A 24629-nucleotide genomic window follows, 5' to 3' on the forward strand; every position below is an offset into this window, starting at 1 on the left:
ACTGCCTGTGACTATGAGGTCTGGCACGGCTTTCCACTTGTCTGGTTTGGGGCTGGTTCTTGGTTGAGCTTTCCACAAATTTCAAAATACAAGTCAGACACCAAATAAATAGTTTTTCTAACAAAAGTCAGTGTTTCCCACTTACTTATCCATCTCATGATGTGGAGGTGATAATTATTAAGGTTTTAATTAACTTTAGTAACAGCAAAACAAATCTCAGCCATCATGCCACCATCCCATCACCTGACCGACACTTATCCACCATCGGTCCAGTTTTGGACTGGTCAAAAGGTGGCAACCCTAGGCAGACAATCTATTCCTAGGCTACTACTAATGGGCTGAGCCACTGACAAAATGTGTGCAAGATTGGCCCCAAGATGATTCTGCTTCTAATTTAATGACTCAACAGCCTTCCCCACCGCAACTCACCAGGGGGAGTGTGTGGCCTCTGTTTGATGCCTCTCTACAAAGCCACAGATTGGGCAAGGATGCTTGAATCTACAGCTCCCAATGTCAACTGGTGACATCTGCAGCATTTGTTGAGCCAGCCTCCTAAGGCATTATTTGCTGGAGCCAAGTTCCATCAGAGAAAATTTAAATTAAAAAAAAAATAGATTTCCAAGTTTTTTTTTCCAACTCCCTGCGCAGTTCATGCCTCACTTGCTCTGTGACAAATATCGCAAAGGTGCTTAGTCCAAAGTAAGAGAGAGTGTGTGTGTGTGTGTGTGTGTGTGTGTGTGTGTGTGTGTGTGTATAAAGTTGAGTCATGCTAGTGGAATATAGAACCATAGAAAAGATACAGCACAGAAGGGGGCTATTCAGCCCGTCATGTCCACGCCAGCTCGAAGAACAACCAGGTGCCCATTCTAATCCCACCTTCCGCCCTGCAGCTCACAGCACTTTAGGTGCAGGTCCAGGTACTTTTTAAAAAGAGCCGAGAATCCCTGCCTCTACCACCAATTTGGGCAGCGAATTCCATACACCCACCACTCTGGGTAAATAAGTTTTTTCCCATGTCCCCTCTAATCCTTCCGCCATTCCGGAATATGGCTTCTTGCTGCTTGGAGTGAAATCGGTACAAGCCTGTGAGGGGTGATAATTCCTTGCTTTGCAGGCAGCACACTGGACATGCATGGTGTTTGGTCCAAGAATGTGGCAAGGCCAGTCATATCTCTGACAATTATGCACGACCTCTATCAAGAAACGCTGATGGCTAGGACAGGACCAAAACATGTGCAGGAACATGCCCTTGTGGATGGAGTTCTGCCAGCACTTGTCTATCCAGGTCAGGAAGAATTTTCAAAGTTGGTACAGTGTGGGGTATACGGGGTGAGAGATTTTGACCTAGCCCACCCTCATTCTGATCTCACAATTCTGCGGGGAGAAAAGATGTTCCAATTTCTATCCTTGTTTTTAAGCGTCTAAATTGCATAGAAGGAGAAAGATGAGGAAGGATGAGAAAAAAAACGTAAGTTCAGAGCTTGAGCTGAAGATTTCGATATGAATCTTGTATATTACTCAATGTATCTCACATATTCCTTCCCAATCAAGTTCCCCTCTTCTGTAACCACTGGACTGAAATTGAGCTGTGAGATATCACTAATGAACACATTAAGGTCGTCGTATTAAATTTCTTTGTCTCGACTACTCCAATGTTGTCCTTGTTGGTTTCCTATTGTCCACCCTCCATGAACTCCAACCTGTCTAAAACTCTACTCCAGGTATGCTGTCCTGCACGAAAACCTACTTGCCCATCACCCCTATCATCACTGACCCACACACAGCTGAGCAAAGAATGCCAACATGACAGTCCCTGCAGTTCATAAAGTAATTTGTTGTTTAAAGAGCTGTGAGGCGTGTTGATGTATTACATACATACATAGAATGGGTTAAGTTACGAGGAGAGATTACACAAATTGGGGTTGTATTCTCTAGAGTTTCGAAGGTTAAGGGGTGATCTGATCGAAGTTTATAAGATATTAAGGGGAACAGATAGGGTGGATAGAGAGAAACAATTCCCGCTGGTTGGGGATTTTAGGAGTAGGGGGCACAGTCTAAAAATTAGAGCCAGACCTTTCAGAAGCGAGATTAGAAAACATTTCTACACACAAAGGGTGGTAGAAGTTTGGAACTCTCTTCCGCAAACGGCAATTGATACTAGCTCAATTGCTAAATTTAAATCTGAGATAGATAGCTTTTTGGCAATCAAAGGTATTAAGGGATATGGGCCAAAGGCAGGTACATGGAGTTAGATCACAGATCAGCCATGATCTTATCAAATGGCGGAGCAGGCACGAGGGGCTGAATGGCCTACTCCTGTTCCTATGTACAGCACAGAAACAGACCATTCGGCCCAACAGGTGAATGCCAGTGTTTATGTTCCACACAAGCCTCTTCCCGCCTTACTTCATCTCAACATATTCTTATCAACATACCTCTTCAAAAGTTTCCCCAAATCTACTGTTTCTCCAAGATTCCTCCCCCTTCACATTCTTGAAATCCTCCCCCAGCCCAGCATAACCCCCGAGCACGTTTTGGCTTCGCATTCTCTAATATCTTTGCTTCAATCCATACCACCCCCTTTATTGCTTGCCTGGGGTCGGCTAAAAACACCCCTCAGCCTACTCTCCGCCATCACCTGCTTTCCTTTTTTGCTCCAGCTCCCCCCCACCCCCTCACTGCAAGGACAAGAGTGCGATCCCACCATCGCAGGGGCCAGCGACAGCAGTCCATTCCTCTGGCTGGTCCTGCAGATCCTGGGATAGCCCCTTGCATGATAGGTGCCATATAAATGCCATATAAATGATTGTAATTAATAGTAATTAATTGCCCACCCATTGAGGAAAAGGAAAGACAGGCCAATATATCTACAGTCACAATGAATGATCCTGTATACAACGGGACTGAATAGATAGTAATCTGAATCCTGTTAAGATTGGCCTACAGTTGGCTTTGCTGCATTCATGGCGATGACTACTGATGAATAGTTGTTTGTGTTTTTCATGAATTTAGGCTGGAGAGTATGATAAAACCAGAATACAAATTTTCCAGGTAGCAATTAGACTATTGCTCACAGCTTGAAGATAGACCTCTAGTGGACAATTCAGTTTCCAGTTTCAGCTGTTGCACAGCACATAAACGTAGATTGAACATAACAATAGCCTTATATTCCTCTCTGCCACACAACATACTTTGTTAAAGCGTTCTGCAGTGGAACCTTATGATGCTTCCGAGACTGTTTAAAGGCCACATTCAAAAGCAGGCATCGTCCACTCTGTTCTGGTTGAATCGTGCTCCTTGCCAGCTGATCACCAATTGGCACCGTTGACGGTTACCGAGTAGACCGCGACCCCTGATCCCAGGCCGCTGCCCCTTCCAGTTGAAGGAAGTCACGCACTGGCGACCAGCATTCAGAGACAGGCGAACTGGGATTTATTTTCTTATTTTAATGAATTTCTGTTTAAGCACAGAGAATATTGAAATCAGACTGAGGGGTGACCTGATCGAGGTCTTTGTAAGGTTATGAAAGTGCTTGATGGGGTAGACGTAGAGAAAATGTTGCCACTTGTGGGGGGAGACCAGAACTAGGGGGTCACAAATATAAGATAGTCACTAATAAATCCAATTGGGAACTTCTTTACCCAGAGAGTGGTGAGAATGTGGAACTCGCTACCACATGGAATAATTGAGGCGAATAGTGTAGATGCATTTAAGGGAAAGCTGGATAAGTACATGAGGGAGATAGGAATCGAAGGTTATGCAGATAGCGTTAGATGAAGAGGAGTGGGAGGAGGCTCATGTGGAGCATGAACACCGGCATGGACCAGTTGGGCCGAATGGCCTGTTTCTGTGCTGTAAATTCTATGTAGACCCTTTCCTTGTTCCTGCAATTCTTCTCCTGAAGGATTTTGTTAGGGTAAATAAGGAGGAACTATCTCCACTGGCAGACGGGTTGGTAAACAGAGGACACAGATGTAAGGTGACTGGCTAAAGAAACAGAGGGGAGATGCGAAGAATTTTTTTGTATGTAAACGCAGTGAGTTATGATGATCTGGACTGCGCTGTCTGAAAGGGTGGTGGAGGCAGATTCAATAGTAACTTTCAAAAAAAGGGAATTGGACAAATACTTGAAAAGGAAAAATTTGCAGGGCTATGGGGAAAGCGCAGGGGAGCGGGACTAATCGGATAGCTCTTTCACAGAGACTGCACAGGCACAATGGGCTGAACGGCCTCCTTCTATGCTGTATGATTAAATGAAGGTGCTGATTCACCCTGGGGTACACTCGACCCCAATTCTGTCCTCGGCCAGCATCCACACATGCACGGTTTCCAGCAGGAGCCGCTCTCTAGCGATCAGGAGCAGGAAGCCTGTCTGATGCTTCCCCCTCTCTTAGCCCAGGGTAGCTGGCCAATTGCAGCACTCTTACTGCCTCGGCTTGAGGTCAGTTAACACAGCACAGGGCCAGGGATCAAAGCTGAGGCCTTTCTCGTAAACTGAAATTGAGCAGTGTACTTAAATTGGGCATGTGTTACGTGGAACGAATCATGAATTTTGTGATTCTTCATTCCTCATTTACTTTCTTTCTCGCAAACCAACTTCAACATTCAGACTGTTCTTTTATATTCAACGAAGGGAAGAAAAGTCTAAATGGAATACCTTATGTTCAAAGGACACCCCCTCCCCACTTTTATAGAAGAAAATAATCGACAGACCACATTTTCAAAAATGTTTTTAGATAAGGTCATTTTTCTTGCCACCATGGAGCCTCTTAACTCAGGTCTCCCTCTGTTGGCCGGGGGGAGGGGGAAAGAGAGAGAGACAAAGAGACAAACGGAGACACACAGAGAGGACAGGACAGAGCCAGGGGAGAGGGGAGACACAGACAGACCCCATCTTTAGTTCCTCCCTGGCCATACAGCAATCCCCAGAGAAATGAAAGGCAGACCTTTGCCAGTGTTGCTCTTAATCTGACTGCGAGATGGATAAAACCCCCTCCAGCGCTCTTGTCCTTCTCAGGTGGTAAATCCCCGGCCTCTGCTCAGGATCTACTCGAATAATCGTAGTGGAAATTGGGAGAGAATCATCCAGATTTAATGTGTCTACCTCAGCTGCAGATTTGGCTGTAATTTACTCAATAGTTCAATCACTTGGTGACACTCTCCCGACTCGTACGGAAGGTTCACGTATAGAAAATACTTGATCGATGCCTTGACCCATGGAACTGCACCCCAGCATGAATTGAAATTTACAGCAGGTGTCTGCTGCAGCGTTTTGCCAAACGCTCAAATCATATTAACTGCATCTAACTGAATTTGTGGTAACGTTTCATTACTTTCCCCATTTTTTTTTAATAATACAGACAATAGGTAATGGCCTCAAGACCACTGGTTTACAGTATTCAAGGAAAAATGGATGGAATCGCTGAATGTGATTCCCAACACGCTAACAAAAATTCCAGAATCCCATGCAATAAGAACACAATCTGTCTTACTTAGAGACCATGAATCAGTGGCCCTGAACATTGCTTTTTTAAAAAGTTAATTTTACTCTTGCTGTCACTAGAGTGCACTCAATTGGAGCAAACAATCCGGCCAATTCCTTAGGAGTTATAAGAATGATTCACCTCTGATGGGAGCACAGGTCGGAGAATCAGAACTATCATATTATAGCCCAGTCTCTGATCAGGACTCACGTCAAGCAAGGCTCCCTGATGGGAGTACAAGATTGCTGAATTGCCCTTTATGAGACTGGGGAAAACAGAATCAGAATTGGTTTTGGCTTACAATGATTAGCAGCTGCATTTCTGATCTACCGGTTATAAATTATTCTTGCTTTTGTTGTTTTATAAGCTGAGCACATAATCTAGGCTGACGTGACAGTGCAGTACTGAGAGAGCGTTACGTTGTCAGAGCTGCTCTCCTTTACATTGGACAACTGTGGGAGAACCTTCACCACACGGACTGCAGCAGTTCAAGGTGGCGGCTCACCACCACCTTTACAAGGGCAATTAGGGATGGGCAATAAATGCCGGCCTCGCCAGCGACGCCCACATCCCATGAATGAATTTTAAAAAAACATTAATTGAGGTGCTTTCTACCTGTTCGTGATTCAGGTGGACATTCAAGATTCCACAGCACTATTTTAATTGGGGCAGGAAGTTCTCCCAGTGCCCTGGCCAACATTCCTCCCTCAGACAATACCAAATAAATGAACTGGTCATTCTGCTCTTGCCTGCTTGCGGACCATTTCCGGCACTGAATGCTCCCATATTTACCTGCATGAGAAGAGCCACAATAGTTCAACAGGAACTCATTACGTGAAATGCTTTGGGATGTTTCAACAAGATATGGTGCTATATAAATGTTAAATATTATTATTTATACTTTATAAGCATTGGTTACAAACTCTATTTTAAGTCACACTCCTAATATAAACAATCAAACAGCCTCCCAGGATCACTAAGAGCACTAGGGTCATCTGGTAAAGACACTGTTGGCCAGGGGCTGCAGAAACTACTGAGTTTATTCCGAACTGCTGACACACAGGCAAAAGCAACTTTTGAACTGAAGTAACCTGAGTTCAGTCGCTGGCCTGAGCTGGCTGGAACCGGTTTGAATTAGCTAAGTTTTGTGAAAGACAAAGGAGATGTGATAAGGCACAAGTCCTTATTTAGAAAAGGAGTAATGAGGTAATGCTACCTAAGTCCTTGGGACAGAGCCAATGAGGAAAAGACACGGACTAGGCGAGCAAGCCTAAACCAACGGCAGAGAGAGACAGCACAGCTTGAAGAGATAACATTCAGAATAAGAATGAAGAATCTCAGGCGTGGAGCCAGAGCGAAGACTCCGGAGGCCAACCATCGCGGAAGTGGAAGAACCTACGTCAGGGACGTAGAGACGACGTCGAAAGAGAGAGAGAACGGAACGCCTGGCCAGCGTCAGCTCTCCTTTTCGGGTATTAGCCTTTATATTCTGTGACCACTCAGGGAGTGTCAGAGAAACCTAGTGGGTGTGCGTTTGGATCCTAGTTTTGGTATAGAACTGTAAAACCTGGTGCAAACTGCATGTCTATATCTAACCAGACATATAAGCTATATGTATATGATCTAACGACATGAATAAAGCGAATTGAGAGTTGAGAGAATTGACTCTTCTCCTCTTTGTACTAAGCCAATAACCGTAACTGGTGACCTCCGGTCAACAACACTTAACCAGGTTTGTATAAAGGAGGGTATAACGATGCGGCTGATGGGGTGATGCTGATGTATAACCAGCTAAACCTGCTCATAGAAATTTTAAGATAAGGATGAAAGCTGTGACGTTAACAACATACTAAGAACCTAACCCAGCAAAACAAGTCATCATGTAGACAACACCTTCCGTATCCCCCGCAACCCAGCAAAACTCAGAACCGTCGTTGAATTATCCCATTCCCTAAACCACACGTTATTGGCAGCGTGTGTGTTGACAACCGCAATGTGCAAATGCATTCTCCTGCAAGTATGTGACAAAACTGTACCAGAGAATTCACAAAATACACGTATGTAACTCGCAGCAAGTCCCGTTCACCCATCACCCCTGGACACAACAGGAAACAGCAAGGTAATGGAATGAATCACTCCTGTGTAAAACCTCCAAATAACAATTATCTCTCATCAGTCCTGAGATGGTCTTTTTTTGTGCTGTGAAGAAATTGTCTACCCTTCTTTGTAAATACTTGTAAAGATCGGCCATCCTGGAAACATTTTTTTTTTAAAAATCACATTAGCACAGTAACCGCACCATCCGCAGGAATGTAACTCGGAACAAAAGAATTCACAGTCACTGTAATGCCCAAATTTGGGAGCTTTGGCATGTGGCTGATGAATGGCCTGTCGCAGGGAAACAAAGCGGCTTGAAAGGCTGCCTCATCTTTAGTGCAGCAGCCTTTAAATAAACTTGGAAAAAATATTTACATTTTTTAAAATCACATAATAATGATAAAGCTATAAAAAAAATCATACCAACCCTGTGATTCACCACGTAAGTGGCTGTTGTCTGGGACTAAGCCAGCTCCTTCGGTTCAGTAATTAACCCCCCGTCCCCTCGCAGTAACTAAACCCCCACCCCGTCCCCTCGCAGTAACTAAACCCCCACCCCGTCCCCTCGCAGTAACTAAACCCCCACCCCGTCCCCTCGCAGTAACTAAACCCCCACCCCGTCCCCTCGCAGTAACTAAACCCCCCCCCCACCCCGTCCCCTCGCAGTAACTAAACCCCCCCCCCACCCCGTCCCCTCGCAGTAACTAAACCCCCCCCCCCCCCGTCCCCTCGCAGTAACTAAACCCCCACCCCGTCCCCTCGCAGTAACTAAACCCCCCCCCCCCCCCCGTCCCCTCGCAGTAACTAAACCCCCCCCCCACCCCGTCCCCTCGCAGTAACTAAACCCCCCCCCCCACCCCGTCCCCTCGCAGTAACTAAACCCCCCCCCCCCACCCCGTCCCCTCGCAGTAACTAAACCCCCCCCCCCCCGTCCCCTCGCAGTAACTAAACCCCCCCCCCCCACGTCCCCTCGCAGTAACTAAACCCCCCCCCCCCCGTCCCCTCGCAGTAACTAAACCCCCCCCCCCCGTCCCCTCGCAGTAACTAAACCCCCCCCCCCCCGTCCCCTCGCAGTAACTAAACCCCCCCCCCCCCGTCCCCTCGCAGTAACTAACCCCCCCCCCCACCCCGTCCCCTCGCAGTAACTAAACCCCCCCCCCCCCCCCCACCCCGTCCCCTCGCAGTAACTAAACCCCCCCCCCCCCCCCACCCCGTCCCCTCGCAGTAACTAAACCCCCCCCCCCACCCCGTCCCCTCGCAGTAACTAAACCCCCCCCCCCACCCCGTCCCCTCGCAGTAACTAAACCCCCCCCCCACCCCGTCCCCTCGCAGTAACTAAACCCCCCCCCACCCCGTCCCCTCGCAGTAACTAAACCCCCCCCCACCCCGTCCCCTCGCAGTAACTAAACCCCCCCCCACCCCGTCCCCTCGCAGTAACTAAACCCCCCCCCCCACCCCGTCCCCTCGCAGTAACTAAACCCCCCCCCCACCCCGTCCCCTCGCAGTAACTAAACCCCCCCCCCCACCCCGTCCCCTCGCAGTAACTAAACCCCCCCCCCACCCCGTCCCCTCGCAGTAACTAAACCCCCCCCCCCACCCCGTCCCCTCGCAGTAACTAAACCCCCCCCCCACCCCGTCCCCTCGCAGTAACTAAACCCCCCCCCCCACCCCGTCCCCTCGCAGTAACTAAACCCCCCCCCCCCACCCCGTCCCCTCGCAGTAACTAACCCCCCCCCCACCCCGTCCCCTCGCAGTAACTAACCCCCCACCCCGTCCCCTCGCAGTAACTAACCCCCCACCCCCTCGCAGTAACTAACCCCCCACCCCCTCGCAGTAACTAACCCCCCACCCCCTCGCAGTAACTAAACCCCCCACCCCCATCGCCGTCCCCTCGCAGTAACTAAACCCCCCCCCCCCTCGCAGTAACTAAACACCCCCCCCCCCTCGCAGTAACTAACCCCCCCCCCCCCTCGCAGTAACTAACCCCCCCCCCCCCCTCGCAGTAACTAAACCCCCCACCCCCATCGCCGTCCCCTCGCAGTAACTAAACCCCCACCCCGTCCCCTTGCAGTAACTAAACCCCCCCCCCACCCACACCTCGTCCCCTCGCAGTAACTAAACCCCCCACCCCCATCGCCGTCCCCTCGCAGTAACTAACCCTTCCTCTCCTCCATCTCTGGACCTCAAGTTTCAGTTTTATTTTGTTTACTACCTTCGGAAAAAATTCAGCCCAAGTTCAGTCTGCTCTTGCTTTCCCGAGTTCCAGTCATATATCGGTTTTAGTTATGAGAGACCTTATCCAATGGCAGACAAATTATGCCTCACTCATAGAAATAAAAATTATATTTCGTTATCCTCCATCGTTATTCCTGACACGATTACGGTTTTGAAGACCAACATTTGTTGATTCCATTTCTGTTTTTTTAATTCCCCCCACCACTCCACCCCAATATGTCGGTCTCCTGCATCCACCAGTTGTAGAGCTGAGCAAATACAAACAAGAAAGTCCCAGGCTCGATCCCCGGCCTGTGCTGAGATAGGAGATGTCCAGGTGTCGCAGTTGACCTCAGCAGTCCAAGCCAAGGAGAGGGGAATAAAATCAGCCACGGTTCCATCTCACGATCACCATCCAGCGAGGATAACGTAAGAAATAGGAGCAGGAGGAGACCACACGCCCCCTCGAGCCTGCTCCGCCATTCAATAAGATCACGGCTGGTCTTCTACCTCAACTCCACTTTCCCGCTCTATCCCCATATCCCTGAGTGTCCAAATACCCATCGATCTCAGTCTTGAATATACTCAACGACTGAACATTCACAGCCCTCTGGGGTAGAGAATTCCCTCTGAGTGAAGAAATTTTTCCTTATCTCTGTCCTGTGTGGCCGACCCCTTATCTTGAACCTTGCTGGGAATTTGGGGGTGTGGGGCCGGCAAGGATAGGATTGACGAGACTGTGACTTCTGCCAAACGTCGGACAACCAGTTGACACTCGACTGTCCATGCTCGTACGTGATGAACAGCCATTTGAGTGAGGTATCAGAGAGTTGCTGGCCCCTGTGAAAATCGTCCCTCTTCATGAGTTAGCACCTTCAGGAACAGGAGAAGAGAAAACTGGAGAGGCAGGGGGGAATTAAAATAAAATTACGCTGTTCACCATTTGTTCAGTTTTATTACCATTTCATGCTAACAATGATTCTTCACTTTTTCACTGTGACGTGCTTACTGATTACCCGACACAAGGGCGGAGAGGTCAGTGGTCATATGGAGTTTGATTGTAAAAAGAGAAATGCATAGTGAGTGGATACTGCACGGAAGCTTTATTGGTTCTTACGTGTTAAGCGTGAAATTATCCTACACTAGTTGGATTCAGCCTCCTGCCTGTGCTTTTATTTTTCATCTTCTGTGAGTGACTGCAATCTTTTTACTGAGGTCATGTATTAAATTAAAAGCAAACACAGGCCCGTTGTCATGGTGTTATATTACAGCATTATTGGTTTTTGTGGATTGAGGAGAATAATTTGCTCGGCTTCCTTCGCTTTCAATAAATAAATAAATAAATAAATAGAAACAAGAAGTAGCTTAATCGTCATAACTAGCTCATATTTCAGTATCCTGCTTTGTTGTGTCAAAGTCCATCAAATTCTCAGAATTACAGAGGCAGTTCCTGTGTTTTTAAGCAAGGCCCAGGCTGTAAAGCTGGTCTATGCTTCAATTTGTATAGAACGTAAAACTAAGCAGACTGTTTGAGCACGCACAGCATACTAAACACCACGTTATTTTGAAAAAAAAAAATTATTTTCCTGTATGGAGTTGTTAGCTTTCACTACAACAAACATTTTATGCTCTGATGTTGTTTGTCCAATGCTTTTAATTGCAAACGGTGCCCCTGTCTGCTTCCCTTTGAAATCTGCTCACTTGTTCAGTCTACTTATTACGATAAGCCGTTCATACAATAAAGGGGTGAGGGGGGATGGATTTTAAACCCCTTCCCCTGCTCTTCTTCGAATAGCGGGATCTTTAACGTCCACCTGAGACGGCAGACGGGCCTCGGTTTAACGTCTCATCTGAAAGACAACACCTCCAACAGTGCAGCACCCCCTCATTACTGTAGTGGTGTCTAAAACCACACATCAAGGTATATTTTATATGTACAAAATATAGCTAGGAGGGAGTAAGTACAAAGGAAAGTACAAAGCAAAAAAATTTCAGGCAGCAAGGACAACCGCCTGAAGCCAGCGAGGTCATCAGGGCCCGGTTGCAATAGTAACCCATGGCCTGAGCAGGAGAGCAGTGGTGGCTTCCCCTCCAGGCCAAAGCTCCTCCGGGCCCCACAAGGAAACCTTGGGCCTCCCCTCCCCTATCCCGTGCCCTCTGGTCCCCTTCAGCGGCCTCCCGACGCCCGATATAAACGGCTGGGCTACCGCTTCCCGCCGACTTCCAGGTGGTTTTGGTTGGGAGTCCACAGGGGCATGCAAATGAGGATCCATAGGCCACTTTCCCGCCAGAGACGTAAAATCGACCCCTACATCTCAGAGACAACAGGTTAGTTTGTCACAATATAGGCCCACATTAGTGAGATTAAACAGGTTTCTTATTTCAAATTTCACCGGAAGGGGCCTAAAAAAAAAAATTCAGGTTGCCGTGTTCTCTGGAACACAGGAACAGGAGCAGGCCATTCAGCCCCTCGAGCCTGTTCCGCTATTCAATCAGATCATGGCTGATCTAATTGAGCCGAGGGGAGAGTCCTGATCATTTAGGCTGGTGTGTAAGTGCCCCAAACCTTCTGGGAACATTGCCACACACTTCCTATAAAGCTAAGAATTGGGCATATGCCTCCCCCCTCCCCCACAGCCAGCAATGCCACCACAGTTCTCAGCCGCATTCTCACCACTGTGTTAGCAGGCATAGCAGAATGGCACAAAGCTACCCACAGTCTGGCATAGGTTAGCAATGTTTGTATGGTGGGAGGTGTTATACCATCCACATGATGCATTTTTACTGCCCCCCTCGTGCTCTTACTGGGGTACGCCTTTCCCTTTTTAATTTGCATTTTTGGTAAACATTCGAGCTCAAGGTTGAGTCACGTAACGTTAGTGCTGGGGAACAGAAAACCTGTCAGTCAGCATCTGGCAATCCCAGGTGAGCAGCAGCATGGTTAGGTGCGCAGTAAAGCTCCTTCTGCTCTTCAGCAACATTTAGCCTTCATCCAAACTGCGCCAATGTGAATCTTCCCCATCCATCTTTATCGGCCCTTGAGAGTCAGCTGCCAATTCAGTGTCACGCTTTGGGCAACTTAGTGCTGTGGATCCATGCCAGCAAGAAACTTAACCGAGATTGGCCCAATTCATTTCATGAAAGACCCTTACAGCTGGCATAGAGAGGAGATGGCCATCCCATCAGTTTGAACTAGCTTTGAACCCAGGTTCCAGAGGTGATTCTATGCTAACTTATTTCACTAGACAGTCTCCCTGTTCCAACTGTATCCCAAATGCTATTGAATATAAATGCAGTTCCATGCATTTATTATTTGCTCTATAACACACAAGAGTGTATACCTCAATGAATCAGAGTAGTACAGGATTCTCGGTAAAAAAAATCTGGTTTGTCAGCCGAGTCTAAAGGGCGAGTGGGTAAATACACTGCCTGGTGTACTAACAAGCACGGAGGACCAGACGATCAGCGGGAGAATTCCCCTGCTCTTCTTCGAATAGTGGGATCTTTAACGTCCACCTGAGATGGCAGACGAGCCTCGGTTTAAGGTCTCATCTGAGACCTCCAACAGTGCAGCACCCCCTCACTACTGTAGTGGTGTCTAAAAACACACATCAAGGTATATTTTATATGTACAAAATATAGCTGGGAGGGAGTAAGTGCAAAGGAAAGAACTTAACCATGGGGTTCAGAGAACATTTATGCCTTTCTCTGAAACTTTCAGTTGACGTTTTTCCTGGTCGCTGGTTCCACCCATCCATTACTCTGTACACAAAGTGCTTTATTTTCTTCATTTACTTCCAGCAAATGATCAGAATCTGCAGGCTATTTCCTGCTGTTTTTGCGCCTCTGCTACAAGATGATCACTTGGCCCTTTGGATCGTACTCCCGTTGTTCATCACTGCCCAGGGTCCTCCAAAGTGCAATTTCCAAGAAGCCAAACAAGAAGAAATATGAAAACAGATGGGCAGGGCAGAAATTACAGATGGCTATGGGAGTGCCTTCTTCAACTCATGTATGCAGTTGTGGCTCCAACACTCGTACACTCTTGCCTAAAGCCACCGCAAAACTGTCTTCACTTGGACCTGTAATTCAGCATTGACCAGTATTCTTACATACAAGAGGCAGAGGAATGATTAGCTTTCCTACAAATACTGCAAAAGAACTGCCTGGTAGAACTTCAAGTCCCACATCAAAGATCAAATATTCCTAGCAGCTGCAGCACAAGAGGGAGAAAATTCTAAGTTAAAAAGAAATAACAAATGCAGCACCAGAACAGTATAAAAAGAACTGCAGAGAAATGTCATTGCTATTTATTATGAGCAGCAACAGGCATCTCCTTCTGAATTTAAGGCAGTAATTTAATATTGGGAGTTTTTAAAATGTTAAATGCATACAGTTCACAATGTCATCTGAGCCTTATGATGTGGTTGCTACCTGAAAATTGACCAAGAATGCTCACTGAGATCTATTATCTTCTATAGAAACACAAGCCTGCTTGTTCATTACTACCTATACAGTGTATAAAATAAAACAGGCTGAAGGGGCAGCTGGTTAGAGTAATGGTTAGTGTTTGATCAGCATTGTCAGAGGTGCAAAAACTGCAGTCAAATGCATGTGGGGCCGAGTTTAGGTTGAGGGAATAGATTCTCTATTTACCTTCTTTTTCTTCCTTCCTTCCCCTCTCCTTTATTAATCCCCTTTTGCCAGGCACCCTGCCCCCAGGCCAATGCCAATCCTACCCTTGGCATAGGAAGGTGGCCTGGTGACTTCTGTCTATTGTTTTTCATCCATTGCAAAGGGGGACCTGGAGGGGGGTGGCAGGGGACACAGATTGGGTGATAGCGGATCGACCTCCCATTATACAACTCGCCCGATTCTCGTGTCTATTGAAGTCAATAGACTGGGTGTATAATGGGCAGTGGTCCTTCTACTGTGGACTTTTTGGTAAACATTCGAGCTCGAGGTGAGTCACGTGGCATTAGTGCTGGAGAACAGAGAACCTTCCAGCCGGCATCAGACACCAGCACCCATTATCTGGTCTCTGCTCATTGCCTTTACTGATACAGGGAATCTGGCTCCTTGTATAGGTAAATTGGTAAGCAAGCAGCCTGTATGGAACTGAGCTTTACAAACCAAGAAGGTTCCAGCCCTATTCCCTGGTCAGTGGCGTGTTATTAGTCTTAGCCAGTGCTGAAGTAGGCAGAGCTAAGTGGCGGGGAGAGGGAGGTCTACAATTAGCCTCAGCAACCCTGGGCTAGAGAAAGAAATAAAATAAGCTCGGGTTCTCACTCCACACCCCCGTGGACGGTATGAGATAGTGAACATTGAGTGACAACAGGATTGGGCTCAGTTGTGAAACCCCTCACAGTCAAATAGCCCTGCAATAGTTACTTTTACTCACACAAAGAATGATCACTTGGACAGCTATAAGAGGACATTCATGAAACCACATCCAATCATGAATAAAAGTCACAGTGGAGGTGCAGACAAAAATTGGAGAGGGGAATTTTTTTTTTTTTTTAAATGAAAGGAAACCTGAATCCCATCACTCCTTGGCACTCCGATGCATTTTGCCACTGTGGAGGGAGGTTGTTAACCACAAACCTACCTAGAACACCTTCAGTAAATGACAGTGGACTATCTCACCTCAGTAGAGGGAAACAACATTTACACAAGACATCTTCTGCAAGAGCAAGCAGATGTGTATGAGACAAGAACTGTGTTTAAAGTACAATTTTATTTTTAACTCAAGATATATTCATCTTTAATTAGCCTGTCTTAAGTACACCTGTATCCAAATTGTCTAGAAGTACAATTTACCAAGGAATCTAATCATGGAATCATACAACACAGGAGGCCGCCATTCAGCCCATCGTGCCTGTGCTGGCTCTTTGAAAGAGCTATCAATTGGTCCCACTCCCCTGATCTTTCCCCATAGCCCAGCAAATTTTTCCTTTTCAAGTATGTATGTATGTATATCTGATTCCCTTTTGAAACTTATTATTGAATCTGCTTCCACTGCTTCAGGCAGCGCATTCCAGATCATAATAACCCGCATTCCAGATCATAACGATGTATACACAACATATGGCAATTCCTTGTAACCTACTAAAATAGATTACCTCTCTTTCACCATCTCTCACACAAGATGCTCTCCCACTGTTATTGCTGTCATTGCCCCAAGCCCAGGGAATGTGTCATTCGCAGCACAGCTCATGATACAAGTTTGATTTCAGTTCTCAGAAAAAAAAAACACTAATATCTGGTGGTTTGTACCATTTTACGATACCGACTTGGTTCTATTTTGGTTTCACTCCAAACAAAGTGGAGAAAGCGAGGGTTGAATTAAGTCCATTCAGTCAGCGCAAATAGAACCTGGGCATAAGGGATAGTAGCATTTGCAGTTGAGGCAAGCACTAAATGATCCTGCCCATTATTTCAGGGTTTTTGCTGGTTAATATGAGGGTTAGGAAATTGGCTTGCGAGTTTGGGAAGATTAGCACACTGTGCGCAGAACTAACCCATTTTCCTTTACATTTCAGCTGCAGATGTAGGAACCCAAGAAACAGCAGGGCTTGACAAAGGGTGCAATGGCCCATCCTTTTTTTGTTAACAGACTTATCTCTCCAAATGGGATAGGAGAAACAATCCTTTTTTTCAAAAATCTTTTTTTAAACGCTGGGAGAAATGGATATTTCATTTATCCATTCCACCCATGGAGTAAAGGGATGGGCAGGGTTTCGGAATAGAAATGGAAATGAGAACAAACTGCAATAGATACCACAATGTGTCTCAGCAGTATTCACAGACAAACAGCATGTCCCCCATATAGGGTTGGTCTGGCAATCCTACCCTGGTAAATATTTAATAATCATGCAACAACACACACATTTTAGCCACAGAAAACCTTTATAAAATATAAATAAATAAATACATAAAATGTTTGTAATATATAGCACTATTTGAAAGAAAAATGACAGGCTAACATTTCAGATGTGGACTTGTTCTGATGACAGGTCCCCACCCAAAACATTAATCAGACTTTTCTCTCTTCAGACTCTGCTTTTCCAGCATTCACAGTACTTTTCATCTTTTTTTAAATTGTAATCCTGGCGACTTATGACTTAGTGTTTGTTTTGCCCTGTCTCAGAACACACACCCATGCATGCCATATCGTACAAGTAGCTATTCCAATGGCTTAAGAGACTTTACTCACCAAATCAACCTGAAACATTGAGTTACCAGCACAGAAAGAGTTAAAATAAAAACAAAATGCAGGGGGGGATGTGCACCTGTATGCGATTTGTACTTGTGCTGCCAAAAGTGGGGGGGAAAATCAGATCCCGAGTATTGTACTAAAAGCCAAGGTAAATTAGTGCTGTGGTCTTGATGAAGGGTTACTATATGTACAAAAACAGAGGGACAGACAGACAGGTAGACAGACACACATGACACACAGAAATAGACAGACACTAAGATAAAGAAAATAGTGCACTCCCTCCTATATTATTGCACTCCCTCCTATATTATTGCAAAGTAGACGTGCAATATTAACAAAGAGTTAACTCCAAAATGCAAAAATCATCAGAGCATCTTTTAAAAAAAATCAGAAGTTTGCACAAAGAAAAAACGAGATTCATATGAACCATGGAAAAATAAACCTCAGTAAATATATATTGGAATATGGTAGAAGATGCTACAGATAAATAAATATATCTATAGGGAAATGCAAAAAAATATCGGCAGCATATATATTGGTTTCCACAAACACTACTACGGTATGGTTGCTATGCATTCAGGGTATTACAAGAGGGGAGGAGAGGAGAGAGGATGACACCAGGATACGAATGAGAGGCAGCGCTGGCGTTTGCAGGGTTTCGGTAGACGCGAGGTGTAACAGGTCGGGCGCCGCCAGCCTCTGGGGACCGCTGTCCGCATCTCACGCAGCCCCAAACGGACAAGCAGCGGGGGTAAGGGGGTGGAAGAAGCAAGAACTGGGACCATTACCCATCGCAACGAAGTTCGATTTTAAAAACACACACACGGGCGCAGGAAACACAAAAAAATATTTAGCAATGCAGCCAATAAATAGAACGCAAGGGAAAGAAAATAACATTTTCCTCCCACACCCAAGAATTAGCCTCCTCAGTACCTGCACGGGTGGGTTGTCAAACACGTCCATCTGTATCTCCTGGGAAGTTGAGGGTGTTCTGGACATGCTGTTTTGTACCATTGGAGACTGCTTCCAGTCACAGGTAGCACATTTTTTAAAAATAAAGATTATTAATTTCCTTTCTTTCTCTCTCTTTTCCTATATAATAGCCAGCTCTGCTCTTCAATGGAATGTGTGCCTTTGCTTTGCTCTCCTTTCCCTCAAACAATGAATCCCGTCTCCCTCCAGCGCTGAGTCTCCACCTAACTTCATGGGTGCATTGATGGACAGACCACTGAACCAATCGGAAATGGATGGCAGCCTGACGCCTTGCTAATTGGTTGAAGATGTGGAAAATGCACCAGTAACAGAAAAGTATTGGGAAGGTGGGTTGTGCATAATCAGGTTAGGTCCCCCCCTACCCTTGCTGTCGATTTACCTTCCCTTGAGGAAAGGGTGGTTAGTTGGTAAAATCCCTTTGGAAATGAATGGTTGCATCTCAGATCTTTCAGTAACCATTTCACTGCTCATGTTCGGTCTGTTGTATGTGAGAGGTGATTGTGGTTTAGAAAAAAATGTAATCGCTCCTGATTAAATCCTAAATCTACTAATCTTGTAATGGATACATCCTACTTTTCTTTTCAAATTGTTATTGAATTAGCAAAGTTGACATGCTTTATTGGATTATGGTATATTAGATTACACGGTAGTTACACATAGATACCTTCACGATATTATGCAGTTCTGTAAATTTAGATGAAACTATATATTGAGCATGGACAGAGCCAAGGATTGGGTCCAGCCGGGAGAGCAGAATAAAAAATAATTTGAGAAAATAGAGTTTTCCAATATATTGCTTATTACATACAAATAAACATTGTATATCTCTTCGCTACCATTGCAATAGTAGTTCATAGTATCTAGAAAAACTGTAATACATTATTAATCACTTTATAGTTACAGCTATATTGTAATAGTTTTATGGGATCAATTTAGTCATTGTAGCTTTAAATAAAACATTAAATAAATAGACAGTTACACAACAGTCATCACGATTAACTCGACAAAACATGTAATATAACAATGCATCTGTTTTCAATCACAGATTTAAGTGCTGTTCATTAAAGATCCTGTGAATTGCTCTTGTTTGTGCGTGAGATCCAGTGTGTTTTGCTAGTGTGAGGTCACAGTGCCCATGTTAATGGCAGTGTGAGGCTGGACTGTCTGTTTTATTGGCAATATGAGAGGTTGGACTATCTGTATTAATGTCTGTATGACTGGAGTGATGTGTTAATGGCAGCATAGGATTGGAGTGTCTCTTAATTTTAGTGTCAGATTGGAGTATCCATGTTATTGGCAGCGTAAGAATGGAATACTTTTTAATGGCGGTGTGAGGTTGGAGTGCCCGTGTTAATGGCGGTGTGAGGTTGGAGTGCCCGTGTTAATGGCGGTGTGTGGTTGGAGTGCCCGTGTTAATGGCGGTGTGAGGTTGGAGTGCCCGTGTTAATGGCGGTGTGAGGTTGGAGTGCCCGTGTTAATGGCGGTGTGAGGTTGGAGTGCCCGTGTTAATGGCGGTGTGAGGTTGGAGTGCCCGTGTTAATGGTGATGTGTGGTTGGAGTGCCCGTGTTAATGGCGGTGTGAGGTTGGAGTGCCCGTGTTAATGGCGGTGTGAGGTTGGAGTGCCCGTGTTAATGGCGGTGTGAGGTTGGAGTTCCCGTGTTAATGGTGATGTGAGGTTGGAGTGCCCGTGTTAATGGTGATGTGAGGTTGGAGTTCCCGTGTTAATGGCGGTGTGAGGTTGGAGTGCCCGTGTTAATGGTGATGTGAGGTTGGAGTTCCCGTGTTAATGGCGGTGTGAGGTTGGAGTTCCCGTGTTAATGGTGATGTGAGGTTGGAGTGCCCGTGTTAATGGCGGTGTGAGGTTGGAGTTCCCGTGTTAATGGCGGTGTGAGGTTGGAGTGCCCGTGTTAATGGCGGTGTGTGGTTGGAGTTCCCGTGTTAATGGTGATGTGAGGTTGGAGTGCCCGTGTTAATGGCGGTGTGAGGTTGGAGTTCCCGTGTTAATGGTGATGTGAGGTTGGAGTGCCCGTGTTAATGGCGGTGTGTGGTTGGAGTTCCCGTGTTAATGGTGATGTGAGGTTGGAGTGCCCGTGTTAATGGCGGTGTGTGGTTGGAGTGCCCGTGTTAATGGCGGTGTGAGGTTGGAGTTCCCGTGTTAATGGTGATGTGAGGTTGGAGTTCCCGTGTTAATGGTGATGTGAGGTTGGAGTGCCCGTGTTAATGGCGGTGTGAGGTTGGAGTTCCCGTGTTAATGGTGATGTGAGGTTGGAGTGCCCGTGTTAATGGCGGTGTGTGGTTGGAGTGCCCGTGTTAATGGCGGTGTGAGGTTGGAGTTCCCGTGTTAATGGTGATGTGAGGTTGGAGTTCCCGTGTTAATGGTGATGTGAGGTTGGAGTGCCCGTGTTAATGGCGGTGTGAGGTTGGAGTTCCCGTGTTAATGGCGGTGTGTGGTTGGAGTTCCCGTGTTAATGGCGGTGTGTGGTTGGAGTGCCCGTGTTAATGGTGATGTGAGGTTGGAGTGCCCGTGTTAATGGCGGTGTGTGGTTGGAGTGCCCGTGTTAATGGCGATGTGAGGTTGGAGTTCCCGTGTTAATGGCGGTGTGAGGTTGGAGTTCCCGTGTTAATGGTGATGTGAGGTTGGAGTGCCCGTGTTAATGGCGGTGTGAGGTTGGAGTTCCCGTGTTAATGGCGGTGTGAGGTTGGAGTGCCCGTGTTAATGGTGATGTGAGGTTGGAGTTCCCGTGTTAATGGCGGTGTGAGGTTGGAGTTCCCGTGTTAATGGCGGTGTGTGGTTGGAGTGCCCGTGTTAATGGTGATGTGAGGTTGGAGTGCCCGTGTTAATGGTGATGTGAGGTTGGAGTGCCCGTGTTAATGGCGGTGTGAGGTTGGAGTTCCCGTGTTAATGGCGGTGTGAGGTTGGAGTTCCCGTGTTAATGGCGATGTGAGGTTGGAGTGCCCGTGTTAATGGCGGTGTGAGGTTGGAGTTCCCGTGTTAATGGCGATGTGAGGTTGGAGTGCCCGTGTTAATGGCGGTGTGAGGTTGGAGTTCCCGTGTTAATGGCGGTGTGAGGTTGGAGTGCCCGTGTTAATGGTGATGTGAGGTTGGAGTGCCCGTGTTAATGGCGGTGTGAGGTTGGAGTGCCCGTGTTAATGGTGATGTGAGGTTGGAGTGCCCGTGTTAATGGTGATGTGAGGTTGGAGTGCCCGTGTTAATGGTGATGTGAGGTTGGAGTGCCCGTGTTAATGGTGATGTGAGGTTGGAGTGCCCGTGTTAATGGCGGTGTGTGGTTGGAGTGCCCGTGTTAATGGCGGTGTGTGGTTGGAGTGCCCGTGTTAATGGCGGTGTGAGGTTGGAGTGCCCGTGTTAATGGCGGTGTGAGGTTGGAGTGCCCGTGTTAATGGCGATGTGAGGTTGGAGTGCCCGTGTTAATGGCGGTGTGAGGTTGGAGTGCCCGTGTTAATGGTGATGTGAGGTTGGAGTGCCCGTGTTAATGGTGATGTGAGGTTGGAGTGCCCGTGTTAATGGTGATGTGAGGTTGGAGTTCCCGTGTTAATGGCGGTGTGAGGTTGGAGTGCCCGTGTTAATGGCGGTGTGAGGTTGGAGTGCCCGTGTTAATGGTGATGTGAGGTTGGAGTGCCCGTGTTAATGGCGGTGTGAGGTTGGAGTTCCCGTGTTAATGGTGATGTGAGGTTGGAGTGCCCGTGTTAATGGTGATGTGAGGTTGGAGTGCCCGTGTTAATGGCGGTGTGAGGTTGGAGTTCCCGTGTTAATGGTGATGTGAGGTTGGAGTGCCCGTGTTAATGGCGGTGTGAGGTTGGAGTGCCCGTGTTAATGGTGATGTGAGGTTGGAGTTCCCGTGTTAATGGTGATGTGAGGTTGGAGTTCCCGTGTTAATGGCGGTGTGTGGTTGGAGTGCCCGTGTTAATGGCGGTGTGAGGTTGGAGTGCCCGTGTTAATGGTGATGTGAGGTTGGAGTGCCCGTGTTAATGGTGATGTGAGGTTGGAGTGCCCGTGTTAATGGCGGTGTGAGGTTGGAGTGCCCGTGTTAATGGCGGTGTGAGGTTGGAGTGCCCGTGTTAATGGCGGTGTGAGGTTGGAGTGCCCGTGTTAATGGCGGTGTGAGGTTGGAGTGCCCGTGTTAATGGTGATGTGAGGTTGGAGTGCCCGTGTTAATGGCGGTGTGAGGTTGGAGTGCCCGTGTTAATGGCGGTGTGAGGTTGGAGTTCCCGTGTTAATGGCGGTGTGAGGTTGGAGTGCCCGTGTTAATGGCGGTGTGAGGTTGGAGTGCCCGTGTTAATGGCGGTGTGAGGTTGGAGTTCCCGTGTTAATGGCGGTGTGAGGTTGGAGTGCCCGTGTTAATGGCGGTGTGAGGTTGGAGTTCCCGTGTTAATGGCGGTGTGAGGTTGGAGTTCCCGTGTTAATGGCGGTGTGAGGTTGGAGTTCCCGTGTTAATGGCGGTGTGAGGTTGGAGTGCCCGTGTTAATGGCGGTGTGAGGTTGGAGTGCCCGTGTTAATGGCGGTGTGAGGTTGGAGTGCCCGTGTTAATGGCGATGTGAGGTTGGAGTTCCCGTGTTAATGGCGGTGTGAGGTTGGAGTGCCCGTGTTAATGGCGGTGTGAGGTTGGAGTGCCCGTGTTAATGGTGATGTGAGGTTGGAGTGCCCGTGTTAATGGTGATGTGAGGTTGGAGTGCCCGTGTTAATGGCGGTGTGAGGTTGGAGTGCCCGTGTTAATGGCGGTGTGAGGTTGGAGTTCCCGTGTTAATGGCGATGTGAGGTTGGAGTGCCCGTGTTAATGGCGGTGTGAGGTTGGAGTGCCCGTGTTAATGGCGGTGTGTGGTTGGAGTTCCCGTGTTAATGGCGGTGTGAGGTTGGAGTGCCCGTGTTAATGGTGATGTGAGGTTGGAGTTCCCGTGTTAATGGTGATGTGAGGTTGGAGTGCCCGTGTTAATGGCGGTGTGAGGTTGGAGTGCCCGTGTTAATGGCGATGTGAGGTTGGAGTTCCCGTGTTAATGGCGGTGTGAGGTTGGAGTGCCCGTGTTAATGGCGGTGTGAGGTTGGAGTGCCCGTGTTAATGGCGATGTGAGGTTGGAGTTCCCGTGTTAATGGTGATGTGAGGTTGGAGTGCCCGTGTTAATGGCGATGTGAGGTTGGAGTTCCCGTGTTAATGGCGGTGTGAGGTTGGAGTTCCCGTGTTAATGGCGGTGTGAGGTTGGAGTGCCCGTGTTAATGGCGGTGTGAGGTTGGAGTGCCCGTGTTAATGGTGATGTGAGGTTGGAGTGCCCGTGTTAATGGTGATGTGAGGTTGGAGTGCCCGTGTTAATGGCGGTGTGAGGTTGGAGTGCCCGTGTTAATGGCGGTGTGAGGTTGGAGTGCCCGTGTTAATGGCGGTGTGAGGTTGGAGTGCCCGTGTTAATGGCGGTGTGAGGTTGGAGTGCCCGTGTTAATGGCGGTGTGAGGTTGGAGTGCCCGTGTTAATGGTGATGTGAGGTTGGAGTGCCCGTGTTAATGGTGATGTGAGGTTGGAGTGCCCGTGTTAATGGCGGTGTGAGGTTGGAGTGCCCGTGTTAATGGTGATGTGAGGTTGGAGTGCCCGTGTTAATGGTGATGTGAGGTTGGAGTTCCCGTGTTAATGGCGGTGTGAGGTTGGAGTGCCCGTGTTAATGGCGGTGTGAGGTTGGAGTTCCCGTGTTAATGGTGATGTGAGGTTGGAGTGCCCGTGTTAATGGCGGTGTGAGGTTGGAGTGCCCGTGTTAATGGCGGTGTGAGGTTGGAGTGCCCGTGTTAATGGCGGTGTGAGGTTGGAGTGCCCGTGTTAATGGCGGTGTGTGGTTGGAGTTCCCGTGTTAATGGCGGTGTGAGGTTGGAGTGCCCGTGTTAATGGTGATGTGAGGTTGGAGTTCCCGTGTTAATGGTGATGTGAGGTTGGAGTGCCCGTGTTAATGGCGGTGTGAGGTTGGAGTGCCCGTGTTAATGGCGGTGTGAGGTTGGAGTGCCCGTGTTAATGGCGGTGTGAGGTTGGAGTGCCCGTGTTAATGGCGGTGTGAGGTTGGAGTGCCCGTGTTAATGGTGATGTGAGGTTGGAGTTCCCGTGTTAATGGTGATGTGAGGTTGGAGTTCCCGTGTTAATGGCGGTGTGAGGTTGGAGTGCCCGTGTTAATGGCGGTGTGAGGTTGGAGTGCCCGTGTTAATGGTGATGTGAGGTTGGAGTGCCCGTGTTAATGGCGGTGTGAGGTTGGAGTTCCCGTGTTAATGGCGGTGTGAGGTTGGAGTGCCCGTGTTAATGGCGGTGTGAGGTTGGAGTTCCCGTGTTAATGGTGATGTGAGGTTGGAGTGCCCGTGTTAATGGCGGTGTGAGGTTGGAGTGCCCGTGTTAATGGCGGTGTGAGGTTGGAGTTCCCGTGTTAATGGTGATGTGAGGTTGGAGTGCCCGTGTTAATGGCGGTGTGAGGTTGGAGTGCCCGTGTTAATGGCGGTGTGAGGTTGGAGTTCCCGTGTTAATGGTGATGTGAGGTTGGAGTGCCCGTGTTAATGGCGGTGTGTGGTTGGAGTTCCCGTGTTAATGGCGGTGTGAGGTTGGAGTGCCCGTGTTAATGGCGGTGTGTGGTTGGAGTGCCCGTGTTA

The 24629-nt window shown here is 47.6% G+C and overlaps 1 protein-coding gene across 2 annotated transcripts in view; it reads right to left on the reverse strand.

Moving 5' to 3' along the window:
- cacnb1 (calcium channel, voltage-dependent, beta 1 subunit) overlaps nucleotides 1-18202 on the reverse strand; it is a 188995-nt gene extending 170793 nt beyond the window's left edge. For both annotated transcript variants that reach the window (XM_067968801.1, XM_067968798.1), the window contains exon 1: nucleotides 17947-18202. In XM_067968801.1, the coding sequence (XP_067824902.1) occupies nucleotides 17947-18027 (81 nt within the window). In that variant the 5' untranslated portion in view covers nucleotides 18028-18202. The remainder of the gene's footprint in view (nucleotides 1-17946) is intronic.
- Between the last annotated feature and the right edge of the window lie 6427 nt (nucleotides 18203-24629).

This window comes from Heptranchias perlo, chromosome 30 (assembly GCF_035084215.1).
Source record: "Heptranchias perlo isolate sHepPer1 chromosome 30, sHepPer1.hap1, whole genome shotgun sequence".
NCBI classification, from domain to species: domain Eukaryota; kingdom Metazoa; phylum Chordata; class Chondrichthyes; order Hexanchiformes; family Hexanchidae; genus Heptranchias; species Heptranchias perlo.